Source organism: Tachypleus tridentatus, chromosome 13 (genome assembly GCF_004210375.1).
Source record: "Tachypleus tridentatus isolate NWPU-2018 chromosome 13, ASM421037v1, whole genome shotgun sequence".
Lineage (NCBI taxonomy): Eukaryota > Metazoa > Arthropoda > Merostomata > Xiphosura > Limulidae > Tachypleus > Tachypleus tridentatus.
Window position 1 is genome coordinate 210424821 of NC_134837.1, and position 18160 is coordinate 210442980.

At 31.6% G+C, this 18160-nt stretch overlaps 1 protein-coding gene across 7 annotated transcripts; it reads left to right on the forward strand.

Annotated features, from left to right (window-relative positions):
* The first annotated feature begins 1760 nt into the window (after positions 1-1760).
* Positions 1761-10060, forward strand: LOC143237800 (uncharacterized). Of its 7 annotated transcripts, none has more exons than XM_076477404.1 (5): positions 1764-2144; positions 3131-3221; positions 3429-3568; positions 8530-8918; positions 9267-10053. In XM_076477404.1, exons 3-5 carry the CDS (start codon positions 3566-3568, stop codon positions 9460-9462), a joined length of 588 nt encoding a protein of 195 aa, XP_076333519.1. In that variant the 5' UTR covers positions 1764-2144; positions 3131-3221; positions 3429-3565; the 3' UTR covers positions 9463-10053. The 7 variants fall into 7 exon arrangements, with proteins under 7 accessions (XP_076333515.1, XP_076333516.1, XP_076333519.1 ...); XM_076477406.1 differs by having other exon boundaries at positions 1765-2144; positions 8545-8918; positions 9267-10051; XM_076477405.1 differs by having other exon boundaries at positions 2024-2041.
* The last annotated feature ends 8100 nt before the right edge of the window (positions 10061-18160 follow it).

Consider the following 18160-nt stretch of genomic DNA (forward strand, 5'->3'; position numbering starts at 1 on the left):
TATATAGATTTCTGTTTAGTTTTACATGTTAATTGGTTAACAGATAATGTGGAAAAAAGAAAAGAAGTAAGAGACGATCGTACAATAAAATCATAAACATAAAATTGAACGGTGGAAGCTGTCGAGACACTTTTAGCAAAATTGGGAAATGTGCCTGTCGAGAATATATAGGCAGTGCTACGTTTTTTATTGTAATTTTTGAAATTATTTAGATTACTTATTAGAAAGTCACAAGCTTTCAGACAGATTGAAATAAAACCTAATTTCAATGTCAGAGAACGTTAATAGTCTCCATTTTAATTTGTATTAGCCATCAAAAATCTACTGTTAAAGATATTTCAAGGTAACTTAATTTGGAATTTTCAACTCTTAGGTTGAAATTCATTAGCATAGTATTGGAGTTAGTTCATAAACTGTCAAATAAAAAATAAAATCCTCCTCCTGTCAGTGACTTAGCGGTGCTAAAAAAACAGAATTTGAACCCATGGTGGAAATTGCACAGGTTATGTTATATTTTTGAATTTCGCACAAAGCTACTCGAGGGCTATCTGCGCTAGTCGTTCCTAATTTAGCAGTGTAAGACTAGAGGGAAGGCAGCTAGTCATCACCACCCACCGCCAACTCTTGGGCTACTCTTTTACCAACGAATAGTGGAATTGACCGTCACATTATAACGCCACCATGGCTGTAAAGGCGAGCATGTTTGGCGCGACTCGGGCGCGAACCCGCGACCCTCAGATTACGAAGCGCACGCCTTAACGCGCTAGGCCATGCCAGGACCAATAGCACAGGTATCTCATTGTGTAGTTTTGCACTTAATAAAAATCCATCAAAACAAGGAAATAGTTTTGACAGTAAAAAATACAACATAATCTGAATATAGCTTCTACTAGACATAAGTGTAACTAGTACTTGAAACTGAGCTTTACTAATAATCTAATACTACCCTTCTGAAATATCAGTAATATAATTCTCAATATGAATGATATAAAGAATTAACGATCATTGTACGTAGACTTTAGTCTTAGAAAATTAGAGAAAACGTTTTGATTATGTCTAATAACTTCTTTAAAGTTATTTATTTTAACATATTGTATTATTCATCGATCAAACAATCCTGAAAGTACTCCAGTATAGGTTAAATGCTAACACTGCTCTGTACACTGTCGGAAATACAATTCCCAAAGCCTGGCATGGCCAGGTGGTTAAGGCACTCGACTTGTGATTCGAGGGTCGCGAGTTCGAATCCCCGTTACACCAAACATGCTCGCCCTTTCAGTTATGAGGGTGTTATAATTTGACGGTCAATCCTACTATTTGTTGGTAAAAGAGTAGCCCAACAATTGGCGGTGGGTGGTGATGACTAACTGCCTTCCCTCCAGTCATACACTGCTAAATTAGGGACAGCTAGCGCAAATAGCCCTCGTGTAGCTTTGCAGTGGCAAATACAGTTTTTAAAACTGTTTTTCTTGCTCTCTTTCTCTCTCGAAAAAAAAATTAGTTAGAAAATGTTTGGTTTATATATAACCTTAAACACCTTACTAATAATATTAGTATTTTAATTGGTAGTAATACTAATAATACACTGAGCGGAGACTTACAACCATTAGTGTTAGGTTCCATTGCCAGTACTGTATAGCATTTTACTAAAAGTAACACAAATGAAACCTTACAGGAACAAACTTCACAGTTTTTACTACTTCTTTTTTGTCATGATTTCTGATTCCTCGGTTTTTGTTGTTCTTGATGACGAGAAACCCACTTTGAAATAAAAACGTATCTCACAACGGCTGGTATGTGTATTAACACTTTTATTGATGAGGAGAGAACAACGTTTCGACCTTCCTAGATCATCTTCAGGTTAAGAAAGAGAGAGTTTGAAAGTGACCGTTGTCGGACACGTCTTAGGGACGAGAATATAAATGGGTACGGAATTGTAAGGGACTTTGCAGGTGGAGATAACTAACACTGACGTCAGTTTGAAACACCGGAATTTTTCGTGAATGCTGCAGTTAAAGCAATGTCACCTTTTGTTGTCATGGTAAAAACTCACTATACGATAACAGATAAGTAATATATATTGATACAACAGACAGAATTTTTCTGAAATTGATTACAAGAATGCTTGGGCAGAACCCATCCAGGTGAGACAATGTATCGGTTGTTTTCTGATGTTGTGTTTGTATATAACTTTAATTACCTTACTAATCCTAGTAATAGTACGCCGAATGAGGACCTATCAGTGTAACCATTAGTATCACTTTTCCAGTGCTTTGCCACTACTACTACAAACTACAGTGTAAATTGTTATAGGCCTTCATTATGAGTGCCGTTAACTTATAAATTTATATATAGATATCGTTATATAAGACTAAGAGAAATAAAATCGCACAAAACTGTGCGACAGATGAGATGGCAAACACTTCATGAAACACATGGACCTATCTCACTCCATCTTAACAAAACATAGCAACAACTGAACTTCATAACAAACTCAAATTTATATATCTATCTTTGAATGTCTAAGAAACACTTGATGTGAACTTACGATTTTCAAGGCATTTTATCTTCCAGTTAAACAAATTACAACTTTAAAAATATAGTTTAAAACACTATTAGTAACACATAGAGAGAATTTTATAAAATTTCAAGTAAAATTCACTTGGTATTGTGAGACAGATCAGTTTCACATTTGAATTAGGATTACTAGTATTTAATGTTAGAATTATATATTCATGTGTTAATGAAAAATTCTGGACAAAACCTCTGTTATAAAACAGTTCTGAAGTTACAACATATTCAAATGGGTGATTATTTCATCCATTCACAAATTAAACATACTAAGTGTAGATTGTTGTAAACGACTATTATTTTCTTTTTATCTAAATACTGAAAAATGTTGGTTGAGTGGCTTGTAGATTATCACTAAGTTATTCATATTTGAATAGTTAGTTTGTAAAGGAAAATTATAAGAATAAATAATCAACTATTAAGTTTGTAGAAAAAAGTTTATAAAAATAGAATGGGTACTTTTTACACTGTAGCATGTAAATAGGTTAATTTAAGGAAATAGCTAGTTTGGTGGCAGAAGGTAAAATAATAAAAGAATGTTTGTTTTAAATTATCACAGCTGTATCAGAGTGACTAAGGAAAGTGAAGACTATATTAATGCCAGACTCAAGGACGTACCTGCTGCCAGACATGCCTATATTTTAACACAGGTGGGTTGTATAACAACAGTTGTATCTTGTAATTAACTGTCAGTTATGAAAATGTTTTAAATCTGTGTGCAGAGAAATAGTTTAAACTAAGATGTTACAATTTGTTGAAAAAATATACAAATGGCAGCTAGTTAATGAATGGGAGCCAGTGTGATCCAAGAGGATATTGCTTACTCACTGAAGTTAAAATTATTATTATTTCATTAGTTTACAGAAGTGGAAGATTTTAGCCACCTTCACACACGCTTGGCAACTGGTTTTGAAAAATTAACCAACTTATTTGATGAACGAAGTTTTCTGCCATCATTATAAACATTTCTTACTTCTCTTGTTCAAGTACATCCATGGTTAATTGTGTTTTCCCTTTTATTCTGTTCTACCTATAGTTTACTGTAACTGTAAAATAAATTGTTAAACATTAAATAATAATTTGTTATTTATTAAAGAGATATAATGCTCTAACAATAATCTTAGTAAAATAAACTATTAGTTATTTATAACTTATGATTTTCAATGCATTACTCGAATACTACCTGAGGTTTAGTGACATGAGGAGGGGGAACAGACTTCACTAAAGAGATGGGTTTGGTCTTTCTAATCTATTTAAACTCTCCCTGCACTATGACTTCCACTGATTTGAAAGTTTTAATATTTATTTGGGAGTAAGGTAAGGTAATCAGACTGTATAATTTGAATCTAAAGAATACCTCTAGTTGTTGGCTCAGTGGTACTTTGATACAGCAGTAGACCCCTGTGAAATTGTGCATGGTTTCAGATTGTGGTTCTAGCCAACTATAAATGATAATTGTCATACAGTTTCTTGCAGTTTTACTGTCTACAAGAACAAAGTCAGTATTTAAGTTTCTTATACGTTGTAGTTTCAGTTGGCTATTGTTTTTGAGTCCATTGCTAATTGATATAAAGTTCTTTTGTTTTTTTTTTTTTTTGGTAATAAACTACATATAATTTTTAAAACATTTTTTTAACATCATCCTACAATGACTGGATGAATATTGATTTTTTAAAAATCTATTTGAATTTATTATTTGTTCTCAGTTATCACAGTTTACTTTAACCCTTTCCAGATGTGTCATGGATCAAAGACCATGTCGTTACGTTTGTTGACTTGCATTCAAAATTATATTGAATAATCAAATTTATGTTCATAAGTTTGGTATCAAATGTAGAATATAAATCAAAATTTTGTATTATACATTATTTAATTTTTGAATGTAAGAGTAGATATTTAAAACAAAATGCATGTTGTATAACTTGGTTTGTTGAATGCAGCACTGGTTCAAATTAGATGTTTCTGATGTCAAAACACAAAGTTGATACTTTTGTATGGATTAGAAACTCAAAGTACCAATATGGACAAACTAGAACATTAAAAAATATATGTTCTATTTGCTGAGCTATCACTAAATTTAGTGAATCAAACATAATGATCTTGGTCACCTCTTTCCATTTTTGAAAATTATCAGTTCTGTACACTCACTTCTACATGTAACATGTAAATAAACAGTCAAATGCTCAGAATGTCTCATTGGTGATTCTTCTCAGCCATTTGCAAATATAACAGTATTTTACCCTTCTTTTGAGACAAATTTTTGTGATGTCTGAAATTTCATATTTTTTTTAGACACAAATATAGCTTAGTTACCAAATTTGATAAATTATAATGGAATTCTGTGTTATCAATAAAATAATGTATGATTTTTTTTGGTTATTCAACTGTACATATAATACCTCAAAACATTATTTCACATCCTCCATATGCACAATTACTTTAGGCTTAGCAAACTTCGACAAGCAATCAATCAAGGACAAAGGTCGTACCTAGAAGAGACAGTTGTTTCCTTTACTTCTATAATGCTGTTCTGTGCTTTTAAGAAAAATATGTTTAAGAAATTGTTTGTAAACAGTAATAATGTATATCTATATAAAATGAATAATAACTGAAATGTAACTGCATTTTACAAAATAAAAGTCCAATAACACAGCCAATATAGGTCACTTTGTAAAGACTAAATTCAGTTTTATATTATTGGATATAGTAACATGTGCCACCTAATTATAAGTTTTGTATTGTCAGCCAGGTATGGCTGAAAAGTCAATATTATAAAAGTGTTTATATATATATGTGTGTGTGTGTGTGTGTAATATTATAAGATTTAAGTTATCTAGTCTAAACATTTATGTTTTTGTTATAATCTGTAGTCATTACACAACAAAAAAGGCATAATTTATATTTCCTAATTTTTCATCATGGTTACAAGATTGGTCAAATTGACTGAATCTTTACAAAGATTTTTTAGTGAAAATAACAGATAAGATATATATTTTTTCTTAGAAACATTTGATAACTATGTGGACATTATAATGGTTTTACATGTGAGATTTGAAAATTTTATAATGCATAAAAAGTATTTTTAATCTTCAAGTGAAACTTACTTTGCACATTGGATAGGCAACGTGATACTTTGCACATTGGATAGGCAACATGCAAAAAGAAAAAGTATGAGAAAAAAATTGCTTAACAAACATTAAAAGGTAATAAAAAATCTTACATTTTGTATGTGACAGTAATATAATGTTTACTCATAATTGGCCAAATTTCATGAATATGCACTAACTAATTTAAAAGTAACAGCATGAAAACTATATCAAGCACAGAATGGTTAGAAGGTCAGTCCCAAGGACCAATACCATTCTGAAAGGGTTAATCTTGCCTTATCTCGGTCTTTTTCAAATTCTAGTTTTTTGTAGCTAATAAGCTTTTGTGGTTAATGCTAATTTTTTCTTGTCATTGTAACATAACAATTAAGGAGAACAAGAGCCCTGTTGGTCCATGAAAACTGTCCCACCCAGTTAATAAAAACAGAACTCAAATCCAGGTTTGATTGTTCAAATATTTATTATGCCTTCCCTTAAGGTTACTGCACCCACCTCATCTAAAAAGGAACTGACTCAAAAGGTCAGCTAGCCTGATAGAAGAAAAAAACTTTAAACTAAAGATGACTCTTAATACTACAGTATACATCTGTGTTCCTAGTCCTACCATTTTCACCATTAAGTAAGAAGAAAGATGATGCAATGACACTGTCATCTTTCATAATAATCTTTAACACATGAATCAGGCCCCCTGTAACAGTTCTTTTTTCAAGAGAGAAAAATATTAACTGTCTTAACATATTCTTGTTGGACAACCTTTCAGTTCTGAGTTTCTTTCTGGTAACCCTTTCAATACATCAGTGTCCTTCTTAAGATAAGGAGCTCAAGACTTATCACATCACTCCAAATGAGGCCTAACCAGTAAACTAAAATAAACTGATAATGTCTTTAAACTTGTGTGTAATATTTCTTTCAATACAACCCAAAATCCTATTTACACTGTGTTTTCATAGCTCAAGAGACTATATAAGATATTCTTTTTAAAATATTTTTTTGCGGTAACTGATAAACACGTAATATTAAGTTTCTTCTGTGTATTTTCATCAACCATTGAGAACCAGAAATTAAAAATGGATCTAATCTTACCATGTAAGTAGTTGATGACCCCTGTTAAAGGTGAATGTGATCAGATGGATTATTTTAAAAATCATTAAAGAAAGTCTTTCTATCTTGATACAATTTAGCACACATGACCAAGTAATTTTAAACAGTATTTCTACTGAACTAATGTATTTGTTGTTATGAGTGGTATTCTTTGTCATTAAAATATTAAGAACATAAGGCTACAATAATTATCTGGTTATGGATTTCATTTGTTTTATTCTTAGGGTCAACTTCCAACAACCACTATCACTTCTGATTGATAATATAGACAACACATTAGTTGAGTTTTTATTTCTCTCTTTCAGTAACAGTCCACTTACTCTTATTACAGGACATTTGTGAATGATGATTTCATCTTATTTGTTTATTAGAGTCCACTGACAATGACCACAGGACACTTCTAGTTGTTAATATGGACAACATAGGATATCACTGTGATAAATGAAACAACTATATTTGCTGATGTATAAGACAAACCTGATTATATGAACAAATTATGTGTATTTCTTTGAGGCTCAGTGTATGGGGAACTCTTTTGTTAAGCAAGTTTAGGATATTACTTTTATAAAGAAATTCTTAGAATTTATTTTTAAACTGTGGTAACTTGCACTCTGAGGTAATCAATACAACCACAGTCTTTTTTTGTAAGAACTTGGTTAACTTTTAAAGGCATTGAGACAAAACAAGACATAAGGTTTGTTTTTTTCACTGAAAATGTGCATAAAAAGTGAAAACATGATTATAAGAAATATGGAGTTTTTATTGAGTTTCGCCTCTAATAGACTATGAAGTCTGTTTTAAGCCTAAACTGACACTAGAAATAAGGAACATTTATTTAACATAAATATTTAATGTATATCAAAATTTATTTACAAAAAAAAAGTTACATTTAAACAGAAAAAATTTATAAAATTACCAAAACAGTAATTTAATACACCTTGAGGAGTTATTGATATTTCAAGTTACATTTGAACAAATTTGTTCTTTAATAGTGCTTCTAAAGTACTTATTGGTGAATTATTTAGTCAATTAGGAATACTATTTCCTGAGTATTTTCACTGAAACAATTCTATTTCTTTGTTTATGTCAAACTTGGAGGTGCAATCCTATGTTTATTTTCACTTTGTTTACTATAAACTGAGATTTGTGGTATTTTGACGGGACATTTCTTCTGCTAAAGGCTACATTTCTTTCATTCACCTATTTACTAAAAACCTGAACAACATTCCACAGCTTAGTACCCTTTGATTAGTAAAAGTTAAATAAAAAACTTAGAAATAACATTTTTTATATTTTTTTTCCAAGTTTCTCAGCTATCAATTATTTTTGGGAAGACAAAAATAATACACAAATAGTTTACAATATTATATGTATATTTCAATCTGCAACAAATGCTTCATTCAAATTAAAGAAATGGTTTTAGATTTGATATTTGAATGAATGCACATTTTCCCAGGATTTAAAATACTTGCATATATCTAAACAGTTACATTTCTTGAAATTTGAATTTTTTAAACATTATTAACAATAACATGAATCTTTTTGTACCATATAACCATGTAGAGAAATGTCAAATAGCTGCAACTACAGTCTAATAAAGTCTGAAAATAAAATTAGAAAACCTCGTTAAAATTACTGTAGGGAAAAATAATTAAGTGGTCAATAATTAAGACAGTCATTGGAACTGGAACTTAACCCTTTTGTTTTACATTCAGTTGTTATCAAAGAAATGTCTTCCATAACCTTTCAGTATCATTTTCATCAGGATAAAGAGCAGGAAGATGAGCAGATTGATGTCATTAATAGTAACAAGCCAGAAGGAGTAAGAAGAAAAACTGAATTTCTTGAAAAGAAAGTTGTGGAAGAGATTTCAAAAAGTAAAATAAACCAAGGGTTTCCTCAGAATGATTGTGATGAGCCAGAATCCCCATTACTGTTTCCGCAAAATAAGCCATCATCTAACACATTGGAAGAAAGGAAGTTATCGTACGTATCTGAGAAAGCAGGCGGTAGCGTAACATCTTTGGACACGGCTAATAAAGAACCAAAAGTAATTGAGCTTGTTGGAGACGATCAAGCTATAACAAACAATACTGTGTTTATTGAAAACCTGTCATCAGCTACTGAGAAGAACATGACGTTAGTAACTTTCCAAATCTTGCATTTTTCTATTTTTCAATTCCATGAAAATTTATTTTTTTATATAATTGCAATGATCTTATGGTTAAATATTATAAACTTGTCGAACAAAGTGTATATGTGTAATTATACAGTTACATAAACTAATTTGTGTATAATGAGACACTGTTACTTAAATTTTAATTTTTAGATACTTCTTTTTGGGATTGAAATGTACCTTCAAAATTTTTCCTGTTGCTTCTTGTGTTTTAATTATGTATGTAGTTTAAAGTGTGTTGGTTCTCTAAGGAGTTACCCCTAAAAGTAAGTACATGTATTAATCTATTTTAACCTGGTATACCTATCTAGTTATGCAGAAATAAGAGAAAGAAAACGCAAGGAACGCATAAAGAAAACAACAGAAACTGTCAAAAAAATGCGTCAGAAACTACGAGATTCAGAGGCGTGGGAAAGCCAAAAATTGTTATTAAAGAAATTTTCTATAGGCGCAGTTCTACTCTTGGGATTGGGATATTTGGTGTATCAATGCTATGTACAAGGTTGAACATTTAGCAATTACAGTTTTACCAGTTTAATATAACTTTCTATACTTGTTTGTACAAGGTACGTTTTTATCTTCAGTTTATAGTTTTATTTTATTTGGAAAGACACATCTGCTATGTCTTCAATACAATCAAATGAAATATGTTTTGCAGTGAGGAGATTTCTTGTTAACCCTACCACTTCTGCCAGCCTTGTGTTAAAAGTGCCTAAATCTTAAATCTAATTCTATAAATAATGTACATTAGAATAACAAAAGTGAACTGAACTGGTTTTCAGGTTTTTATTATCTTTTGTTAATATTGTAAGCAATAAAATGTTTTGCTAAATAATGCTCATTAGAATAATAAAAAATTAGACTAAGTGGTTCTTCAGATTGTTATTATGGGGTCATTCCATGTCAAATCATCCAGGGGGCTGCAGGTGACCCCCACAGAATGCCTTAAAAATTCACATGTGCTCATCTACCCATGTAATGAAAAATTGCCAAAGATTAGATCAATATTTCTAATAGTTTGTGATTTACAGCCCTAGAAAACTTAGTTTTTTTTTTGGCAAATTCATTTTCGGGCAACTTTGGCTGCTGAAAGCTGCAAGAGTAATGGTGGTAGAAGGCTAAAATTTGCTACACTAACTGAATTAATCTCACAGAATTCAAAAATCTTAAACCAAGTTTATCTCTCTTAGGATTTGCATAGTGAGGCAGTAAAATCACCTGAAAACCCAAAATTGTAAAAAACATTGGCTTATGTAATATGCCATACCTCTAAGACTTAATATGATACAAAGCTGAATTTTGTTTTCTAAATTCCTATAACATATCAGTTGATAAATCAGCAATTGTTGTAATTAAACGTCTGTTAGATCTCCTGTAAAAAAAAAGTAGTTGCATGCAACTTTTTATGATTTAGCTAAAAATAGCCCTACTTCAGGCCACAGTTTGACCATGTCACCAGTTATTCATTCAGCCTTTTCAGCGTTTTGCCATATATTCTTACATCTCTTAATATGATCTACAAAAAAATCAGGATGGTATTCAACCTACTTTTTGAGTTATAATTTTTTAAAGTATTTTCTGACCATACGTTTTTTTTTTTTTTTAAATAAAATAAAATATTTTTAAAATTTATTTTTTAAATAAAATAAAATATTTTTAAAATTTATTTTTAAATAAAATAAAATATTTTTAAAATTTATTTTTTTAAATAAAATAAAATAAAAAACATATGGTCAGAGAATACTTTAAAAATTATAACTCAAAAAGTAGGTTGAACACCATCCTGATTTTTTTTGTAGATCATATTAAGAGATGTAAGAATATATGGCAAAAAGCTGAAAAGGCTGAATAACTGGTGACATGGTCAAACTGTGGCCTGAAGTAGGCTATTTTAGCTAAATCATAAAAAGTTGCATGCAACTACTTTTTTTTACAGGAGATCTAATAGACTTTTAATTACAACAATTGCTGATTTATCAACTGATATGTTAAAAGAAATTTGAAAACAAAATTCAGCTTTGTATCATATTAAGTCTTAGAGCTATGGCGTATTACATAAACCAATGTTTTTTACGATTTTGGGTTTTCAGGTGATTTTACAGCCTCACTATGCAAATCCTAAGAAAGTTAAACTTGGTTTGAGACCATTTTTGAATTCTGTGAGATTAATTCAGTCAGTGTAGCAAATTTCAGCCTTCTACTACCATTAATCTTGCAGCTTCAAGCAGCCAAAGTTGCCCAAAAATGAATTTGCCAAATTAAAAAAAAAAAAATTACAGGGCTGTAAATCAGAAACTATTAGAGATATTGATCTAATCTTTGGCAATTTTTCATTATATGGGTAGATGAGCACATGTGAATGTTTTCAAGGTATTCTGAGGGGGTCACCTGGAAAATTTTCCAAAATCTGGATGATTTGACATGGAATGACCCTGTGTTGTTTTTTTAATATACTTTAAGAAATTTAAAAAAAAAATGTTATCTTTGACAAAACAAAGGTAAACCAGTGATGAATTATCACTTTCAGTGAACAGTACATTAAAACCAATGCTTTAAGACCACCTTTGGGTAAATGCAAAAGGGTCTAAATGTTCTTTTTAGAGATTTATTTATCTTAAAGGTTTGAAACCCAAACGTGAAATATTTATTAACTTTACTGTTTTTATATGCATCTAAGAAAGTTACATGTAAAATTTCTTTAAATATTTCAACTACTGTGAACTTATAAATAAAATATCTTAATGTGTAGTATAATATTTTAATTTTGTGGGATGTTAATAGACCTGAGACTTAATTAACTCTGAATTTTCTAAGTTTTTGTTTAAGTTATTAAAATTTCAACAGAAATTAGTGTCAATGATTTTGTAATTGGGTCAAATCAGTGAAATGTTGTTCATAAGGAGCCACTTAATTCTGATAAATTCAAAAGCATAAAAAATATTAACTTTATAGAAGAAAGTTTTAGACAGTTGTTTTAATTGGAAAGAATCACACCTATATTAAAGAAATATATATCTATTGATTGCAGAAATATCTAAGTATCTTCAATTCAGCAGTAAAAAAAAACGAGATTTGTTTTTTTCAAAAATAGGCTTAATTACCACCTTATGAGATTCTATACTTCAAAAGAAACATTTTTTTAGTGTAAGAAGGAAGTTTCTTCTACAAGTTTAAGCCTGTAGGACAAGTATGAATATCCATCATCTTATTTCAATAACAGTGAAACCTGGATTATTTTAAAAACACAAAGTCAGTTAGTATACCATAAAACAAATAGGGAAGTTTATACTTAAGTTTTATGTCTATGCCATATTTGTAACTTGTCTATTGCATTTTTATTACTATCTCAAAAAAAAAATTATAGAAGTTAGGCATAACTTTTAATCATTTTGTCCTTAACCAATTTTGTATAGCTTATTTTGACTAAGTATTATGTTTTTCTTTGTGTTTCTCTAAAGTATGTCGACTGAAATTCTCAAATAAGTGCAAGACGTGAGAAGAAAAATTTAAGTAAAAGATGATAAAGAATAAACTGACATGTCTAAATGAAAAGTTTTCATTTAGATTTTATTTCTTCGTTATTGTCTTATATCATCTTCAGTTGTTAGTGAAATTTTATTGATCAGACACTTTGTATCCTGTGAATTTTTTCAATGTTACCATTTAGGTAACATTTTATTTGCTTATATTTCATGAAAATATTAATTTCTGCACCTGATGTAAACACAAAGTTGATTGTATAAGTTGTTGTATTCATTTCAGATGCTAATAAAAAGTAAAACTTGTATCATTTGATAGTGATATAGATTAGGGAAAACCTTTTTTCTGAATCACCAAGCAAGTTCATTTATGTTGTATCTATGTTTTTTAGGAAATACTGTATGCAGGAATTTGCTGGTATAAAGGCTTGGATAGAAATATATATTATTAATAGAATCATAAATGGGCATCAAGAAAGACTAGTTTTTGTATAAAATAAATATAATACAGAATAACTAGCTTTGAAATGTTTATTTTATTTTCATTGTGATTTCTGTACAGTGTATGCTTCATTAAAAAACTGGTAGTATTTAATTATTAATGGTCAAAGTTCTGTTTTTATTACTGTAGTATTTTCATAACAACCAGTATCGAACATTTTGGTTTATATATAGTTTAATATTTTCAGGTAAAACCAGTTTCCCTACAAGTATTAAATAGTTGAATATAAAATAATGTCTTGTAGATGTTAATAAATGAACAAAGCCTTTATGGTTACAAACAAGTAGTGGTACTGATGATCTCCTAGTAGAACTAGCTATAGAAACCACACCTGAATTCAACAAATAAACTTCCTCTCTTTTACAGTTGGCAAAGTCACCTTTGCCCTTTCTCACAGCATTGATTGGCTGTTATATTTGATCAACGTCAACCTAGCAAGCAAAGGATATTTTAACCCAGATGCTATAATATTAAAACAATATTCTTTATCAGGTAGAATATACATTACCTGCTATAGAGAAAAGAGAAATAACATAATCCCAGGTAATTTCTGGTTCATATATTGCCTCCACTACAGCATGAAAACTAAATAATTAAAATATTTAAAAAATTTCTGTATAACTAAAGCAGAAGGAAAATGTATAAGCCCATATGTCACAGAGATTAGGTTTCAGCATCTTTTGAATATGCTCCCTAATAGAACAGTGATATGTCTACGGATTTACAATGCTAAAATAAGGGGTTTGATTCTCCTTGGTGGACACAGCAGATAACCCAGTGTAACTTTGCTATAAGAAAACATACACTTTTTTTTAACATAGTTAAGTAGCTTGAAATATATTCACTGCTTCTGATCAAGTAAATAGAGATGTAAATCTCGTACAGAAGTCATTTACCAATCATATTTAACAGTCAACTTGCCAAATAAATTAGTTATTTTGCAATCTTTTCAATGGCAATGTACAGTGGTTCGTTTCTAATAAACTGACCGAATCCACCAACAGCAGCCTTAACTGGGTGGTTGGGGGTAAAGAAGTTGGCAAAAAAACGCGTAGAAATTGGTTACACTTTTTCACTCCATGAGCCGAGTATAACCTCGGTTCAGCATGTTAACAAGTTTACAGCCATACTTAAGGGTTGTGTGAGCAATTTAAGAGTGATGGCCAAATCCCTCTATTCAATTAGAATATGGTAAGAGTTGATGGTGAGCATTTTAACTGTGTCTTCCTATTAGGAATGACTAGAGCAGATAGCCTATTTGTAGCTTTACATAAGTATTTGAAACGTACATCCTTTAAAAAAAACTTATTCAAAATCCTTATTAAAATTTTTTACTTAGCACTTGCTTACCTGCCGTAAACAAACGACTGTCTTCAACATTAATTAAATACTGGAAATATAGAGGGGCCTCAGTAGTAGAAAGTGATTTAGTCTACTATAATTTTAGATGTCTTAAATGTCTTAGTATCCTTTATGAGCAGCTTTGAAGTTCTTTTATTTATTAGAACATATTAAACTGATATAATGATGATACTTTTCAGTATGTGAAGTATAGAAACCGAAGAATCGTATGCTACAATGTTCCTTATATGATATTTCTATTACTGAAATACCATTTCAAAAATGATAACGTAGTATATCTCCCGAAACGGAGTGTGTCAACAGTATGTGAAATGTTTTAATTTGTTTACAAGAAAGATCTGCTAACACGATAAGGGCGCTATATTTCGAAAGTTTATAAAGTTACTCGATCGATTACTACGATTAACCGTGAAATTGTACAACTAACTTTATTCGTAGTGCTATTAGCAAGTAAATGAATTGAAAGTGAGAACGTTATTTGTGCGCTTAGTTCTACAATTATATACAAGTGATAGTCGTCTCGATCAAATGTTAAGGAAAAAATTGGTTGTCATTACGCCAATAGACGAGTGGATTTCTTATTATTTTCATCAAGTAATCTCAAAGAACTAGCCAAACGACAGAAATGATAGATCACGTTACAATGCTAATTTCATAAGTTGTCTTTCTACTTATCTAAGAAAAATTAAACGTTCAAAAAAGAAAGTGAGCATGCCCTTTCTAATTCTCCAATTACTTTGAATTAAGGCCCGGTATGGCCAAGCGTGTTGAGGCGTTCGACTCGTAATCTGAGTGTCACGGGTTCGAATCCCCGTCGCACCAAACATGCTCGCCCTTTCAGCCGTGGGGGCGTTATAATGTGACAGTCAATGCCACTATTCGTTGGTAAAAGAGTTGGCGGTGGGTGGTGATGACTAGCTGCCTTCCCTCTAATCTTACACTGCTAAATTAGGGACGGCTAACGCAGATAGCCCTCGAGTAGCTTTGCGCGAAATTCAAAACAAACAAACCAATCACGGATACATATACTGTCATTTAGTAACAGCATGAAAAGTGATCGTAAATAAATAAAGTTGACAAGCTAGCTGATCGATGTCTATTGCAAACACAAAACAAATTAAGGTAAAATAATTATAGTAGTATTACCAATGGAAATATACACATAGTAACCTTAACTAGATTAAATTATTCAGAAATTACACTTATAAATACGAGGTCTGTTCAAAAAATACGCGTACTGTTTGAATTGCGCAGCTCCAGTTGGTTCCAGGGGAATCCGCTAGGTTCGCACAGATCAGCTGATTACGACGCCATTTCCCGATTGCAGATATCTTCATTTGTGTATTAGCTACGTGGTTTTAAGTGAAGTGCGATTTTTTTCGTTTGGCGGATTTCACGATGAATGACCTGAAGGAGCAACGACTTGCTGTGAAATTTTGTGTTAAACTAGGAAAATCTGCGACTGAAACTTTTGCTATGCTTAACACGGCTTACAGTGATGTTGCTAAAATTGTTTGTTTGTTTTGGAATTTCGCACAAAGCTACTCGAGGGCTATCTGTGCTAGCCGTCCCTAATTTAGCAGTGTAAGACTAGAGGGAAGGCAGCTAGTCATCACCGCCAACTTTTGGGCTACTCTTTTACCAACGAAAAGTGGGATTGACCGTCACATTATAACGCCCCCACGGCTGGGAGGGCGAGCATGTTTGGCGCGACTCGGGCGCAAACCCGCGACCCTCAGATTACGAAGCGCACGCCTTAACGCGCTAGGCCATGCCAGGCCATTTTTGAACAGACCTCATAGTTTCTTTAATAATTCTGAGCATTCTTACTAATATATCTAGAAAAATTAAAGAACCTCTTCCATTTTTAGAAAGTAAATATACAAATAATATTTCACTGAATAGTGTAAATCATTACTGAGCCTAGAATTATGTAATAATTTTTCTAATTAGATATTTTATCAGCTGAACAGCCTCTAATGCAGTAAGTTTGAGAGCTTACAATGTTAAAGTTATGATTCTGATACCTACGGTGGGAGAGTGCAGATAGTCCATTGTATATTTTTGTGCGTAGCAACAAAAAACACACGAAAGAATGAAAATTTTAATTTCGCGAAAGCGTTAACATTCATTAGATGAAAATTAATATCTTTACGTTAACCCTCTTTATTTTGCTCTATACTAACATTCTTAAATGCACTTAAAACAAATTTAAACACATTCATATCATGTGCGTTCCTAGAGGGAGGCCTCCCAAACCACCTATTTTTGTGGTGTAAAATAAAAATAAATGTCCTTATATTATTATAGCGCAGCTGTGTATGGTATTTAACGTTTTCTAGATAACGCTATTATTCTGATTAAGCATTTGACTTTCTTTTACTTGAAATAATCGAATAACTTCAGACCCCTCCTGTATTAACATATTGGCTTTTGTTCTTACCAATTAAAATCCCCCTTCAAACATATATATAGTACTGTGCAGAAGGGTTAAAACAAAGTCAGCAATTAGATTTCAGGCTACTTCGAAAGAACAATGGGAGGAAATATCAGATTTTCATAATATTCACATTTAGTACAATAGAAATTTAGTGGAACTGCTTGAGTTTAGAAAACAGTTAAATTTGTTTTTGCGTCTCCCTTTTGTTTTAATAATTGCAGACAGTCTTTCAGACATTGTTGTAACATATTTAATCAAAGTATTCTTTGGGATTTTACTACATAAGTCTCTGATACATTCTCACAAAGTTTGTTTGGAAGTAACTTTTGATTTATCAAGAATTCAACATCTGATCAACCACGTTAAGATTGGGGCTCTGTGTGTGTGGGAATGGGGGTAGCATTGCATTATTCGAATGACTCCAGCAGATTTTTTATTGGCTAAGTAATTTCTGCATAGGTTGGATGAGTGTTTGGGATCATGGATTTCATGGTAGTAGAACCCTTTACTACTAATACCAAACCACTTCAGTGTTTGATCAGTGTCTGATGGTACTTGTGTTGACCCATTATTCCATTTGTTTTGCAAACATCTCATGTCGCCTCAACAGAAAAACACCCCCAAACCACTACACTGCCTCCTCATGCTTCGTGGGAGATGCCATGCATTGTGCTAAGCATCTTCCACTTTCTTTCTGCCGAACATACAACCTACGCTTTGAACCAACTATTTCAAATTTGAACTCTACCGATCATAACACCATTTTAATTTCTTCAAAAGTCCAGTTTTTGTACTTTTTTTAGCAAATTTCAGTTTCTTAAAAGTACTTACAGATCGAAGTTGTAGCTTTTGACTGTTATACGACCAAAAATTCCATTTTCGTTTTGTCTTTTTGATACTGTATATCTGGAAACGTTTTTGTCATTTGGTACGTATTTGTCTATCTTATGCTTATCATTGAGTTTAGATGTTTTACCTCTCCCTTTCTTATTTTCAAATTTATCTGTCTCGGTATCACGATCTTGACAGTGTTTGGGGGACATTTAAAGTCTTCAGCAATGTGTCGGAGAGTCCAACCAACATCACGTAAAGTTTTTATGCAAACTCTCAGCTCTGTTGATAATTTTCTATGTGTTTTGGGCCGTGGCATGACAACAAAACTTAATATATAACGTTAAAAACTGTTTTTATCAAGGTTTATTTGTGGAGTGTTATTAAGTTGATTTCTTCTGTGGTTTGTTTTGAATTTTGCACAAAGCTACACGAGGACTATCTGCGCTAGCCGTCCCTACTTTAGCAGTGTAAGATTAGAGGGAAGGCAACTAGTCATCACCACCCACTGCCAACTCTTGGGCTACTCTTTTTGCCACCGAATAGTGGGATTGACCGAACATTATAACGCATCCACGGCTGAAAGGGCGA

What these genes read in the sequence shown, in the direction of transcription:
- LOC143237800 (XM_076477400.1), top strand. Translation starts at nt 2,004, where the DNA reads ATGCTGCAGTTAAAGCAATGTCACCTTTTGTTGTCATG. An exon ending in TGTCACCTTTTGTTGTCATG is followed by an intron (nt 2,042 to 3,130) that starts GTAAAAACTCAC and finishes AAATTATCACAG; the next exon opens with CTGTATCAGAGTGACTAAGG. An exon ending in ATGCCTATATTTTAACACAG is followed by an intron (nt 3,222 to 8,529) that starts GTGGGTTGTATA and finishes ATAACCTTTCAG; the next exon opens with TATCATTTTCATCAGGATAA.